Below are 15,680 nucleotides of genomic sequence, written 5' to 3' on the forward strand. Positions count from 1 at the left end.
GGTTTAGCAGATTTTTACATTCATTTAAAGGACAGTTATCTGCTTCTTATCCACTTCTAGACAGGAAAGAAAACTGCATGCGTAGAAGTTGTTCCTATGCATTATCCCCAGTCCTGAGTGTATAGTGGTAACTGGATTGAGGATGGAATGGTTCGTTAATATCTAGCTGAGATAAAACATATGCATTATCATTGTGATTATGATTCAGCCAAAGATTAGTTCAGTAACCCTCCATTTTGTTAATTGCATTTTGAAAAATCTCTTTCAGTAAAAACACTTCAACATGAAGTTGTTTAGTGTGGCTGTAATGTGGCTCCAAATAAGCAAATTTGGCTATGCCACTGCTTAGGATATTATAGCTGGTATTGCAGAAGAAGTGGAGTCCACTACAGTAGCATGCAGAGATGTTATGATGTCCTATTAAGTAAAGCTGATACATTATCTTAAAAGCTAAAAACATTAGGAAACTTCCTAAATGTCAATAACAAGCATCATATGATAGTAGAGAAATATAAAATGTAAACAAAGATTGAAAAATACACACCATAAAGTGCAAAATATGATGCTGCTTTGCAAAGCAATTTTCAGTACAGCTTTTAAAGGTGTCATTGGCTTTTGCGTGACAACTTTCCGAGAATTACCAGTGAAGAATGCAGTGCGTTCTACTAGAAGAAAAAAGAGGCAAAATATTATCCTGGAAGCATATCATTTCTAAGATGAGAAACTCGGGATTTTACTGTAGTTCTTTACCAGAGAAAAAATATGAATACACTCTGAATTGTCTATGGTCTTTACAAAAAAAGAGATGCATTTTGACTAAGACTGGGTGGAAGTTAATTGTATATTTTAAAGTGAACTGTGTTGTTGTTTTTTGTTTCTACTTTGTTTGTTGATTATTAATCAGTTACAATCTGAATAAAGAAGATAAGATGCTTTATTTATCATTATTTATTTCCTTGTTATGCCCCCTTTATTTATCATTATTTATTTCCTTGTTATGCCCTAATGGCAGCTCACAAATAAAAACGTTTAATATTTTTTTTTACAATAAATGTTGGCTGGTTGCTTTTCAGTGCCATAGAAATTAGTGGAATCATATAAAATGGATTAACAAATTCTGGAGGAGGTCAAGGAGGGGGGGGGGAAGAGAGAAACAAATATACTATATAAAAATCTAAGTATTGGAAATGTTAAACATGAGGCAGTAACATCTGGTGACCTTAAGATTTATGGGAAGTCAAGCTGTTATCATCTTTGTATTATACATTGTGAAGGAAACATCTGGTACTGTAATTATGATGAGTCTTCATCTGTAGAGTTAATGGCCAAACTTTTTGGCAAATCAAATCAAATGTATTAGATGGTACAACTTCAGCAAGCATGGGTATTCGTGAGCAGCATCTTCTTGTCATTATGTGCCATGGAGTGGTTTTGTCTCTGTTCTACTGGATGTTCTGGATGGAAAATGTCTCCATGAACCTTAAAATCATGGGTAACGAGATAATCAGGCTTTTTGCAGGGTTTATTCAATATGAGGCAAAAAACCCTGGCAGTTCTTTATCCTCATTCTGCTTGTTATTTCCTATTATGTATGCCCTGGAGACTTGTGAAAAATGTCTGTGTGAGAGAGAGTGAGAGAGAGCACAAGAGTGATTAATTCCTGATTTGCTAAAATTCTATTTTAAAATCCAATTAATTTGTCAGATGGAAGTGTAGTGTCATGACACTGATAGTTCCATCACAATCTTTCTTTCTTTCCAGGATGTATGGTAGAGTCAGGGACGTAGCCAAGGGGGTGGTGGTCTGGACCCCCCCTTCCATTAGATATAATGAATGGTGTGTGCGGCTATGCCGCCGCATCCAAGCCCCATTATAATGGTGACACTTAGTCTGGACCCCCCTTCCCAAAATCCTGGCTACATCCCTGGTAGTGTCCTTTGTATACCAGCCATATTATTCTTAGGAGTAAGCCAGTGAGGTAGGGTTGAGTGTTGGACTACAACTCTGGAGAACAGGGCCTGAATTCCTGTTTGGCCCTGAAGACCCAGTGGGTGACCTTGGGCATGTCACACTCTTTCAGCTTCAGGGGAAGACAATGGCAAACCTCCTCTGAACAAATCTGTCCAAGGAAACCCCATGATAGGTTTGCCTTAGGGTTGTCATAAGTAGGAAACAACTTGAAGGCATTCAACAACTACAGAGTTCTTAGGGACACAGCAAGCTACCTTATGCTGAATCAGCCCATCTAACTCAATACTTTGCAGCATTCCCCACCCTGATACCCTCCTGATCTTTTGAACTCAGTGTTGCCAACAAGACTCGAAGATATTCCTAGGAATGTTTTTCCAAAATCCCCAGAATTCCCCAATATTAATATTTTTCAGTCAAAATCCCTGGAAATAAATTAGTTAAATTCCCCGGATTCCAGGGGATTCCCCGGAAATTATCAACGCTGCTTGAGCTACAACTCCCATCATCCATCATGGGAGCTACTGGGGAGAACTGTGTTGTGGAAGTCTGGCCCTGAGTGGCATCGGCTCACCCCAATTTAAAAACTGGATTGCTCCCTGCCCTATCTGGAAATCCCAGGAATTTTGATCCCTTTACAGGCAAAGTATGGAGTATAGCCCTGTTAGTATAGCCCTGTTAGTTTGGAATATCAGTATGCAAAGGGATCTTATAGCACTTTTGAGACTAACCGAATGAGAGATATTGTAGCATAAGCGTTTGTAGAGTTGGTGCATCTGAGGTAGACCAAGTTTACGAAAATGTATGCTATAACTTTTTTCACTCAGGTCCAAAACACATTGCAGAAATGATCCATTTTGAGACTGTTTAACTGCCCTGGCTCTGTGCTAGGGAATCCTGGGAACTGTAGTTTATTGTGGCCCCAGCTCTCTCTGATAGAGAAGGCTAAATGTCTCATAGAAGTATAGTTCCCAGAATTCCTTAGCATTGAGGCAGGAAAGTCAAAATGGATTATTTCTGCATTGTGTTTTGGACCTCAGTTAGTCTAAAAGGTGCTACAAGTTCCCTTTGCATACTTTCCTCATTATAATTCTGGAAGAGCAAATTGTATTGTGATTGTGAGAAAAATAAATAAATTCCAGAGCATGTTTTATGTTGATCTTTGAGAATATGAATTATCTTTAAATGTAGTTACATGCTTGTGGCAGTCAACTGTGGAAGGCAATACTGTACATTGAACCGTGTAATTGAATAAAAAGTTACCTGAGTAACTTAAATGAATGGAAGAGGCATCTTCCATGAAATTATTCATGTCATGGAGAAGGGAAAATATGTTATGTAATACTTTCATATAAAATTATTGTCCTGACTATAATATTTATGTTTTCCTCTCGTTATATGCAGGAATCAAGGAAAAGCATGAGGAGATGAAATCGCACATTAGGGAAAGACTTTTTTGATCTGAGAGAAAAACAAAAGAAACAATCGTAGCTCTGCATTTTTGAAGATATATCATCTTTTGGTCTTTCAAGGATATGTTGAAATTATTATTCTTTTAGTAGAGTTGCATGTTGGATTATTGTTTATCTTCTGTTTTTGCAAGTAATATATTACAGCATGGGGAAAAAACAGTGCAGGATGCTTCTGCAACAAAAAGCTGACATTTCTAGTTAGTATGTCATGATAGGGCATACTGTATAGAATCCCCTAAACTTGGTAATGGAAAGTTGTCACTTTTCAAAAGGTGTTAAATCTGCAATTCTTCAGTATCATCCCACCTACTGTGATGTCCGAAATTAATGCCAACTCAACTTTCAATCTGACTACATTGACAGATGAGTCAAGAACTGGCCTTTCAAGAATGGGACATAACATTGTTGCTGTTTTTCTTGGACTTATTTTAGTTTTCGGGTTCTTGAATAACTTGGTTGTCCTCATTCTCTTCTGTAAGTTTAAAACCTTGCGCAACCCGGTGAATATGCTACTGCTGAATATCAGTGCCAGTGATATGCTGGTCTGCATCTCTGGGACTACATTCAGCTTCATATCCAACATTTATGGCAAATGGATTGGAGGGGAGCACGGCTGCAGGTGGTATGGCTTTGTCAATTCTTGTTTTGGTAAGAGATCAAACATTTAAGTTCTACTGTTCCAGGGATAATTTCTATTGGAAGAAGCTTCACTGCATATAATTAAATATACTTTCTTCTTTTCTAGTTTTGTTTGGTATTTCTAATTTACTTGCTGTTAACTCCCATAAGCAAAGAATTATAAAGCTTTATCGGGAATATTTATCCTGATTAGAATTTTCAGGCTGAAATGCAGGTTCCTTAGTAGCCCTAGGTCTGAATTGTATTCCCCTGCTGGGGGCTAAGTTTTACACAGGGACACAGAACTGGGGCCCTCTAAATGTTACTGCTTTGTAACTTCCATCATTCATTACTTGTGTTGGCTAGGGCTAATAGGAGTTTCAGTCTAACCACATTGGGAAGGCCACAGATTTCTCTACCTGGTTTAAGCATTTACCTTCAGTCTGCTAAAGTCAGTTTTGCAGCTGTTTTGGTTCTTTGAAATGCAAGCTTGTCATCTGTACAGGTTGCAACTACACCTCAGGATTAATGCAGTTTGGCAGCGCTTTAACTGCCATGGATCAGTGCTATGGAATTCTATGATTTGTAGTTTTGTGAGATGTTTTGCCTTCTCTGTCAGAGAGCTCTGATGTCACAACAAATCCTGGGATTCCACAGGATGGAGCCATGACAGTTACTTCGGTGTAAAACTGTATTAATTCTGCAGTATGGCAGCAGCCCAGGTTACACCTCTAGTAAATTCATAGTGGCAAAAGAGATATCTAATTGTTCAACATCCCATGACAGCATTATTTCCTTCACATCCCCTCTGTAATGGATTTAGTAGTGATTGGACATGTGGTGAAGCTGTGCCTCTCTACAGTTTCAGCAGTTACTGTCCTTTCTGTAGACAACCTCCGTCAAGCAAAAGGCTGTGTATCAGCACATGTTAATCTGTATATGCCAGTCAAAGATCTTGTCATTTTTACTTTGTTCCTATCCTGAACTGAAGTGAGTAGAAAATGGAAGGAATATTCAATACACAGGTCTTTGTAGATCAAAGCAAGTGAAGTGCTAACAAAATACACACATCAGTTCAACTACAGGAAGATGATCGTAATTTGAAAAAATTCTTAGCTGCATGTTGACTCCAAATTAGGGGGAAAACTTCCTTTATGTTTTCTTCATCTTGAACTATACCATGGACCTTATCGCACCACTTAAATAACCTGACTTACCTCTTCTGAATTGAAGTCTAATTCAGACTGCAGCTGGGTCCTATCGCAAGGTTTTTGCCACTGAATCCACCGTCTGAGTCCAGCCTTGCTGCAGCCCGGGTCCCTACTTCAGGAGCCTCATTTCGAAACCAGGAGTTTTCTGACTTCAAAAAATGTTTGTTGGAGCACTCCGGACCAGGGCTGCAGCTGAGCTGGACTGACCTGGCGGCTTTGGCAGAAAAATCCTTGTGATAGGACCCGGCTGCAGTCTGACATAGACTTCAGTTCAGAAAAGGTTAAGCCAGGTTATTTAAGCGGTGTGATAAGGTCTCAAGACTAATTAAAATGTGGCAAATACTCAGGGCATTAAATGCTTTTCAAAGAGAAAAGATACTTGTTTTAGAAAGTATGAATTAACTTACTGGTATATTAATAATACAAAGCTTGAATAAGTTTTACTGCTATCTTAGCTGTATACAGTATGCATATTAGCCTTATTTGTACTTTTCAACCCTATCTTCTTTTTATGCATTGTTTTTAACATCTAATAAAAAAATATGGGAAGAAGAGTTAGAGCTCAGTGATTCCCAAACTCTGTCCTTCCAAATGTTTTGGACTTCTGTTCCCAGAATCCCAAACCATTGATCAAGATGGCTGAGGCTTCTGGGAGTTAAAGTCCAAAACACCCGGAGGACCAGAATCTGGGAATCACTTAGCTAGTGTTTTGCATTCAAAAAGTCTCATGTTCAGTCTCTAATATGTCCCAGTAAGGGTTGAATTTCTAGCTTGGAACCCAGGAGAGCTGGTACCAGTAAGTATAGGCTGTATTCAGCATTACATGCTAGTGTGAGCCATAAGCTTAACAACCATTTTTTTACACCAGGAGTAGGAATTGTGTGGCCTTCAATATATTCTTCGGATGCAGTTTCCAGCATGCCTTACCATAGCCTATGCTGGCTAGGGGCTGCGGGGAGAGCAAGTCCAGATGAGGGCCACATTATTCCCACCCCTGCATAGATCAAAAACCAATGTAACATGGAAGATTTCCACACCTGCTCAGAAGCGCTGGTAAAATGTTGCTAGATCATTGAGGAACTGTGTGTGTGTGAACGCCTGGCACACTTCCTCATTGTCATGGAATCATTGGCTCCCTTTAGAGTCACTGAAGCATTCCAAGATAGCAAATTTTCTCTGAATGGAAACTGTGTTCATGTATGATGCCATTGAAATGGATAAATTAACACTACTATTAAGGGGTGAAACCATAGATGAAGTTAATAAAGAATGGAAGAAAGTAATGAAATATCTGGAAATGGTTTGGGGAGCTACAGTGTAATAGAAAGTGAATCTTATTCTTGTTTGTTACATAATTGTTGAATCTCTTTGGAATCTTGTTCAGCAAGTCATCAAAGAAAAGGTGGATCTAAATTTGTTTCAATATAAAAAGTAAGAAATTAGATAAGCTTTACAAGGTAGAAGTATGTAATTAAAGAAATGGTAAAATGCTGATGGAGTTACAACAATTAAAAGTAAGGAAAGTTAGGTAATGATGAAAGGAAATACTCAGTGATTAATGGAAGAGGAAGTTGGAATGAATGGTAGTAAGAAAGGAAGGAAGAAAACAATGTGAGAAGAAGGTTAGAGTATGTGACATAAGGTGAGGGGTGGGGAGTGAGAAACGATCAAGAGGGTAGGGAAGGAAAGGAGATGGAGGATAGGTTAGGAGGAGGCAAGAAAGGTGTGTGGAAGGAGAGGGGATGAAGGAGAAGGGAAAGGGAAAGGGAAGGAAAATAAAGTAAACGAAGGTGAAAGGATGAGGAGAGAAGAAATAAGTAGAATGATAAAGAAAGAAAGACTTGAAAGAGTGGGGAAGGTAATAATGGATAATAGGAAAAGAAAACAAGTAAATGGTGTATTAGTATGGATAATTGCATTTTGGTTGTATTTTTGTTTGATTTGTCTATAACTGTTATGTGTACTTGTATTTGTTTTTATAGTTTTAATGTTTGTGTTTTAAACTTAACACACACATACACACACACACATATCAATGTAACATAAATTAGCAATATAACTAGACAAAAAAATGCCCCAGAACAAAGAAAAATTAAACAAAACAAAACCCACAGTTAGACCACGTTATTAGGAATGACTAAAATACAAAAAAAGTGTGGAAAATTTTGAGTTGTGTAGAACTCTTCATCTGGTTATGAGATACAGGGGTACCCCGGGTTACGAATTTAATTCGTTCCGCCACCGCGTTCGTAACCCGAAAAGCTTTCGCAAGCCGAAAACCCATAGGCGCTAATGGGGAAAAGCCGCGATTTGGTGCGAAAAAGCGTCGAAAAGCACCAAAATTTCTTTCGTAACCCGAAATAACCTTCGTAACCCGGAACAGTTTTTTTCAATTGATTTTTTTCGTAACCCGGAAATTTCGTAAGGCGGCGCATTTGTATCCCGGGGTACCACTGTACAAATAAGTAGGGGATGGGCAAAGAAAAAGAAAGATCAAGAAAAAAGTCCAGATGCTATAGGTTGATTGAATCACTGGTTGGTGTATATTTTTTTTACAGGATATCTAGCAATGCTTATGGGAGGGGCAGTTTCCATATTTGAAAAAACAAAACCCACATTCAACTCAAGGATCTGCACCTTAACTTTTGAAACACACATAGGTTATCTGCTTCACTGTCATGCGTTTTGCTTATATTGGTCTAAAATGCACATAGCAAGTGCGATGAAGTAGAAACCACATGCCTTTTGAGTTTACCTCAGTTCTAAAGTGCAAGATAAAAATAACCAAAAAATGAAAAGTGATAACTTAAAAGGAGGAAAATTTAGATTTGTTTTAATAGGTGAAGAAGAAATAATTGGACAGTGGGTTCATTACTGTGGCAGGCAGATGTGTTTCAATAACTTTGATCTTATTTAATCTCACTTAGAATTAAAGGCTAAAGGGACCAATCTATTACAGTTTTCCTGATTATTAATTTGGACATATTAAAAAACTGAGGGATTCTCCTCCATTCCTCTCTCACACACTCTCTCAATCTTTCGCTTTTTGAAGAAGTCCTAACTGTTTTTGGCCTTGTTTTGATGGTGACAAATGATGTGTGAGCTGGAATATCATGGGTATAATTACCATGATTGTGGTGGTTGGAATAATTGTATTGACCAAGCAGTCACAATCATTCTGTCATTGCTTTCCTGTGCACGACTGAGTCTGCTTCCGTTCAAAAATCAAATTTTGCATGCTGCCACCAGTTATTGACTAAATTGTTCAAATTCAAAGATAAATTATTATTTATCAAAGATTATAATGACTTTTAAGCAGTTCTGATAAATCTAGGGGGAACATCTTTGAATTATAAATTTATTCCTGCTTCAGAAAGCTACTACCAGTAATTATATTTGGAGTACATCCTTTGATAAAGCCAGGGTAATATAGTGGTGTGTATGTTGAACTAGCAATTTGGGAGACCAAGGTTCAAATCCCCACTCAGTTCATGCAAATCCACTGGATGATTGGCAAGTATTGCTTTTTGAGCCTCAGAAGGAGGCAATGGCAAACCACTTTTGAATCAATCTTGTCAAGAAAACGCTGTGATAGGCTTACCTTTCTCAGGTCTCTTGAGCACTACTTAATAAAACCAGAGACTTTGACCCATTTATTTGTTTTTTCTGTCAGCACTCGTCTCCAGCATTACATGTCAAATGAATTTATTTTCTTTCTATCTGTTTTCTTAATTGTCCAGCTCTCACATCCATACATGGCAATGAGAATACAATTACTTGTATGACTCTAACTTTCGTGCTTAGTTGTATATCTTTGCTCTTTAGGACCTTACTAGTTCTTTCACAGCTGCCCTTCCCATTCTTAGTCTTCTTCTGAATTCTTGACTGCTGTCTCCATTCTGATCTATGTTTGATCCAAGGTATAGGAACTCTGACTATTGCTATCTCCTCATTGTCTAGGTTGTATTTATTAAGATCTTCCATGGTCATTATTTCTGTTTTCTTTATGTTCAGAAGTAAGTCTGCCTTTGTACTTTCTTCCTTGACCTTCTTCAGTAGTTGCTCTAGGTCTGTGATGTTTTCTGCTAACAGTGTGGTGTCTGGATATCTTAGATTGTTGATATTCCTTCTTCCTATTTTCACTCCTATTTCTGTGTCCAAGCATGCTTTTCATATAATATGTTCTGCATATAAGTTGAACAGATAGGATGAAAGGATGCAGCCTTTCCTGACCCCTTTGCCATTTGGAAACCATTCTGTTTCTCTGTGTTCTGTTCTAACAATAGCCGTTTGTCCTAAGTACAGATTCCCCATCAGGACTGTTAGATGGGATGGCACTCCCATGTCTTTGAGGGCTTTTCATAGCCTTTCATGACTTATGCAGTCAAAAGCTTTGCTGTAGTCTATAAAACACATGTTGATTTTCCTGCTGTCCACAGCTTTGTAAACATGTGTTGAAAATAACAGCAGTATAAGGGTTGTAGCAGAGTTTGCTAGTTTACACAAGTTAAGACTTTTTTTTTTAAAAAAACCCTGATGCCTGATTTTTTAAACTGATTATTCTCGTGTGTGTGTGTGTGTGTGTGTGTGTGTCTAGCTGTTATAACTGTTTTCCAGTGCTCTTGCTGTTTGTTGTTTGTTGTTGTGTGCTATAAAGTTGTTTCCGACTCATGGTGACCCTAAGGAGTTTAGCGCACAGCAAAATAAAGTGACTTACTGCTCCTGAATTCAAGTCAAATTTGGGCTGCCCCTTGGTGTTAGTGCATGGCATTTGCCCCCAAAACCGCCATCTGGGTACTGCCCGGCTGCAATACTGGTCCCTGAACTTGCTTGGCAGCTATTTTTCAAAGTCGGGCTGGAACAAAAATGTTTGAATTTAAACATTTAACAAGTTTATTGGTAGTTATTCAATGTTAGACTAATATCTAGTGTCAGATGTTTCTTTTTAATCACTTTATTTTACTGTGCAAGAAATGTCATTCAGAAACAAATCCTTCAATTAAAATAAGTCAACCAAAACAACTTGCATCAAAAGAACATGTAAAGGAACAATTATTATTGATGGTAGCAGTTGCAACATTAGACATTGTTAATTAATTTTCTGATTTAGTCCTACAGTTAGCCTTCTGTATGCATGGATTTTTTATCCATGAATTCAAACCATCCACAGCTTCAAAATATTTTTTAACATATCTAAATTCGCAAAAGTAAATCTTATTTTGTCATTTATAAAAGGGACAACATTTGCCACTGTATTTAATGGGATTTAAACATCCATGAATTTTGGTATCCCTGAGGGGGTCCTGGAACCAAACCTCAGCAATATACAGGGCCCAGTGTATATTGGTTTAGTCATGTATGTAGGCTACCTTCATAGGTTACCAACTTGTCAATACAATTCCAAAAGTTTTATTGAAATATATAAATTGTATCAATGCCTAATAATTTTGGACTGTTATAAAATAATGTTTCACAATATTAATATAAAAAACAAGGTTCAATTTTTTTCATTAAAACATTAATGCACAAAATCATAAACAACAACAAAAAACCCTGCTTTTTTAAAACTCCCCCCACAACTTTGGGTTGTAGGAAAAAAATAGACAAAAAGGTTCTATCATGGAGAGTATTTTAGTCAACTTTTATTTGAATAACCATGATTGTCAGACATGTTGAATGAAACTAACATGGCATGCAACGTCTCTCCCAGAATGTCTCTTGCATCAGTTATGTTGCAGTCCTGTGTAGTCTCATAATCATGCTAAAATCAGCATAATTCAGTGCTATGCCTATTCCTGGAATGAATCAAAATGTGTTGGTGTGTGAGTGGATGAGTGAAAGCTCCAATGATTTGCTCTGTGATGACTTCTAATTAAATTCCCTATCCCTTCATTTACTTAATTCAGAAACCATTTTCTTTTTGAGTAAAATAACATGGTTATTTGACTTGTGTGCTTCAAGTCGTTTCCTATTTATGGCAACTTTAACACATCATAGGGTTTTCTGGGCAAGATTTATTCAGAGGAAGTTGCACTGCCTTCCCCTGAGGCTGAGAGCATATGAATTTCCCAAGGTCACTCACTTGATTTCATGGCTGAGTTAGGAATCAAACCCTGGTTTCCAGAGTCGTGGCTCAATGCTCAAACCACTATGCCATGCATTTGACTAATGCAGTGGTCCTCAAATTCTTCTTTTGCTACTGCTCCCTTTCCTCTTGGGTGATAACCCTAGCACCCCTCCTCCATGTGTATTTTTGTTGATTGTAGGCCTACTGTTCTACTGCATATTCAAAACAACCAATCTCGGTTTCTGCTCCCTTTGCCATCCTAAAAACAGCAACCAAGTAGCTGGCTGAGCAGTGACTAAGAAGCCACTTGTTCATGCCAGCCTTGTGACAGAAGTGTCATTTCCCAGTATGGGGCTATGGGCTGCACAGGGTAACACCATAAGATGACACCATGACCTCCGTCCTAGCAACACCACTGTTGCTCCCTGAGTATCTGCCTTATGGAAGGAATGGATGTAGTGTAGTGTTAACATGTAAGACACAAGGAGCTCCTTGTGTAAGACACAAGGGGCTCAGCAGAAGAGAAAGTGTGGCCAGAAAGTGGGGCAAATGAAGCCCCCTTTCGCTGCCCAGTGAGTTCAAGAAGAGGAGATGGAGATGACAGGCAGGACCTTCTGGGTTCCTTCACGCTCCTGGTATGGCCTGGTCAAAACCATGAGACAGGAAAAAGCAGGCAGGAGAGCCAGAGAGCAAGTGAGTGTGAAGAGGGCTGCTGTCTAACATAGGACATTATTATACCAGGCCCGATTTAGCAATAATCGTGCTTGTTAAAAGAAATAGGAACAAAAGTGCTATAGCAATCAATATTTTCACGCTTTTGTGCAAAAGTGCAAGAATGCCATAATTGGTTTTCTCACATACCAGGCAATAAATCAATTTTATTTGGGAAAAAGTTGTGTGCATGCACTGTTTAAATGTTGAATTTCCTGGACTGCTTCTGGTTTCCCTTTAAATAGTAAATATCCCTCTAAATAGTAATACTAATAGTAAATAGCCGTTGCAGTGAAAAATCTCCAGCTGGTGTGGCCTCTTTAAATGTCTGTTGTTGTTTTTTGCCAGTACCACGATTGAAGCATGATTTGCTTTCACACCCTGGCAATCATGCTTCAGTTGTGGTATTGGGAAGGCTATTCATGGGATATTCCATGAATAGTTTGTTCCCTTCCATTTCCAGGCTTTCCCCAGGATAATGGCTAATTGAGTGTGACATCATCTGAAAAATCTGATGCCTGATTGTACAATTACCCTGGGATTTTGTCTTTTTCTTCCTTCTTTTCCCCCTGTGTGATAATGTCCATTGACACAAGAGCCTCCAGCTTTGGGAGTGGAGTGCAAGAGGAATCCAGGGATTCTTCCTCTTCTTAAGTCCCAAAGCAAAAAGCTGCTGTGTAATTTCTGCTTCTTGTTTTAAGAGCTGGAGGTTGCTGTCTCCAGCCTTCTGTTTCGGGAATGAAGAGGAGGAAGAATCCTGGATTCCTCCTGCACCTCACTCCCAAAGTTGGAGGCTGCTATCTCCCATTCTAACAACAGATTTTTGCTTTGGTAATTAAGAGGAGGAAGAATTCCTGGATTCCTCCTTTACCCTACTCCCAAAGCTGGATGCTGTTGTCTCCCATCTTACAACACCCTTCTGCTTTGGGAATAAAGAGAGGAACAATCCCTATATTCCTTCTGCATCCCACTCATGAAGCTGGAGGCTCTTGTGTGAATGGGAGACAGCAGCCTCCAGCTTTAGGAGTTAGGAAAATGAAAACATTGTTTAGGAGTTGTTTATGTCACAACTATTGCTATTGCATTCAGTGATATGTGGAATTATTAAGGTGTAATATTAGAACAAAAATATAATTAAGGATTCTGTATGGTCTGGTAGGGGAGGAGTCACACCATGAGCTATCGCACCAGGTGATATCAGTCCTATTGATGCTGTTGCCTTGTGGAAAAGCCGAGTGCAGGCATGAGACCCCTTGATTGCTGCTCAGCCAGCTGCTCTCAAGCTGATCAGTGCAAAGGAAGAAGTTTCTCCCCAGTGAGGAAGGACTCTCAATCTTTCTTCACTGGAGTGAACAGGGGCATAGCTGGTGTATATGTAAGGGGTTTACAGAGGCCACATGCTCTGGAGTGAAGACTGGCATGGATAGGGAAAGAGAGAGATTTTACCTACTGGGGCTGCTCCAAGGCAAAGAGCTTTTCCCAAGAACTGACCCCAGATACTCTTCCCTTTCCTTCCCTAGAAACATGCCTTTCCCATACAGCTTCAAGTGTTCCCCCCTAAAAACATTGTTTATTATGCTACCTCTTCTTTCATCCTCTCTGCTACCCCAAAATGGTGATGCTCCAAGCCACAGAAGAGATGCTATACACTCAAGCCTTGAGAGAATTTTCCAACTGCCTCTGTTATTGAAAGATGTGGCTAAGGGATTGAGTTCATGAAAGGAGGTGAAGAGAGGGAGACACCACCACACAAAGCAATCACCATTGTGCAGTGGTTTTAAGGGACCCTTGATAAAAGTTTCATGCAAGTCTCAGCTCCACCATGGTCCTAAAGACTCTTGGGAGCGTTACAGAAGGGGCAAATGAGATGCTGTTGTTATGCTTGAGGGGCAGCGCTTCCTGATGCTCCTTTCCCCTCGCACATAACAAGTACATCAAAATGGCGGCAGAGCCGCATACAGATGGGCGCCGCCATTTTGACGTCGTGGATGTGCAGTGTCCGGATGTCGCGTTCCAGAAGTGGCACCGCGAGTGCGCCTCTCGCGCCTTGCAGCACCACTTCCAGGGCACAGGAAGAAGCACCATTTTGGCGCTTCTTTCTTGCTGCGCCCGGGAACCACGTGGTTTGGCTGCTGCGGTTCCTGGACGCAGCAACCAGCAGCAGTGCGAGACCACCTGTTTTGGGTGGTCTGTAACGCGCCTTGGATTCCCTCGTCTTACTTGTGCACCAATACTTTGACTGAAAGCCCCCCATCAACTCCTTGCCATACCCATTTCCCATCATGCCCCCCCTGCTGCCCCCTACCCCCTCACCACCTCAATCTTTCCACTGCCCCTGAGGAGGCATACCCACCCACTTTGGAAATCACTGGACTAGTGCTTGTAAATCATCCAGTGAAGTGAAATTCAGCTAAGAGATTTCTAGTTAGTATAAAACCACCTGGGATTAACAGTCCATGTGTCAAACATGAAGTTTATTTTAGTTTAATTATAAATGAAAGCAACAATTGTTTGAACAAAATAGTGCAGCTATTTGGTTGAGCAGGACATTTACACTACACTTTCCATACAGCTTGTAGATCTAAAGCACACCCCTCTGCACTGTTTTCAAGGATGCTCGCTTAGGAGGTCTAGGTGTATGATCTGTATGACCGGGAAGTAGGACTTCAACACAGGCTTTTATTTAAACAGAACACTGGAAAAGTGGATTTATCACAGCACATTAAGCCTTTCTTGATCTGAAAGGGTAACCAATGAAGCAGAATTAAGGAAAATGAATGAAGATGAGGAAATCATAAAATGCAGCGAGCTTGAATACTTTGAACATACTATGAGGAATGAAAAATACAGATTGTTGCACTTGTTCAAGGGAAAATACATGTGAAATTACATGTAGCAAGGAGAAGAACCTCTTGGCCAAAAAACCCTTAGAGAATGGTTTTTGGACAAAGCACAGCATTGTTTGAAGCTGTTGCATCCAAAGACAGTACAGAAACAATGGGGCAGATGAGTATAAAGAAAAGAAGGGGATGACAAATCATCAAAGCATATTAATAATAAACAAAAGACATTTACATGTAGTAAGTAGTAAAGAGCTAAAAACAAAACCTAAATATATATAAGAGGATTAAGTGCAGAAATAAGATGTGCAGTGTGTTTTTAATAAAAAGAGAACAAGTCTAAACTCAGCCAATCATGCTTATGTATGAGCAAATAAACAAGAACAAAAAGTGTCTGTATTTTCACTTTGCATAAGAAATCTTATATTTTGAACTATATTTTGAAGTTATAGCAAGTGGCATATTTTGTATACCTGTTAAGAATGTGATATGGAATGACATGGTGGGGCATAAATATAACTTGAACGACGATCACTAAAATGAATCTTGGAAAAATAAGCATCAGATGTAAAACCTCTCTGCGAGCTGGACCTTTCCTGTGAGATATTCTGAAGTTTGGAGTTTTTGCATCTGGCCTATTTAACCAGATGTTGTGACACGTGACTTGCCTAAAGCAGGATGATGAATGGACTTTTGCCTAAAACCAGACATGATAAAGGGCATTGTACCTATTGCTACAGCTCCAGAAATATAGCTCTTCCTTTGAGAGTAGGTCACCTTAATTTCACTTGAT

The 15,680-nt window shown here is 39.3% G+C and overlaps 1 protein-coding gene across 2 annotated transcripts in view; it reads left to right on the top strand.

Moving 5' to 3' along the window:
- The window catches only part of LOC121925606 (parapinopsin-like), a 102,612-nt gene that overhangs the window by 9,370 nt on the left and 77,562 nt on the right, over positions 1–15,680 (top strand). For both annotated transcript variants that reach the window (XM_042457941.1, XM_042457942.1), the window contains exon 2: positions 3,373–4,088. In XM_042457941.1, coding sequence (XP_042313875.1) covers positions 3,755–4,088 — 334 coding nt within the window. In that variant the 5' untranslated portion in view covers positions 3,373–3,754. The remainder of the gene's footprint in view (positions 1–3,372; positions 4,089–15,680) is intronic.

Source organism: Sceloporus undulatus, chromosome 3 (assembly GCF_019175285.1).
Source record: "Sceloporus undulatus isolate JIND9_A2432 ecotype Alabama chromosome 3, SceUnd_v1.1, whole genome shotgun sequence".
Taxonomy (NCBI): domain Eukaryota; kingdom Metazoa; phylum Chordata; class Lepidosauria; order Squamata; family Phrynosomatidae; genus Sceloporus; species Sceloporus undulatus.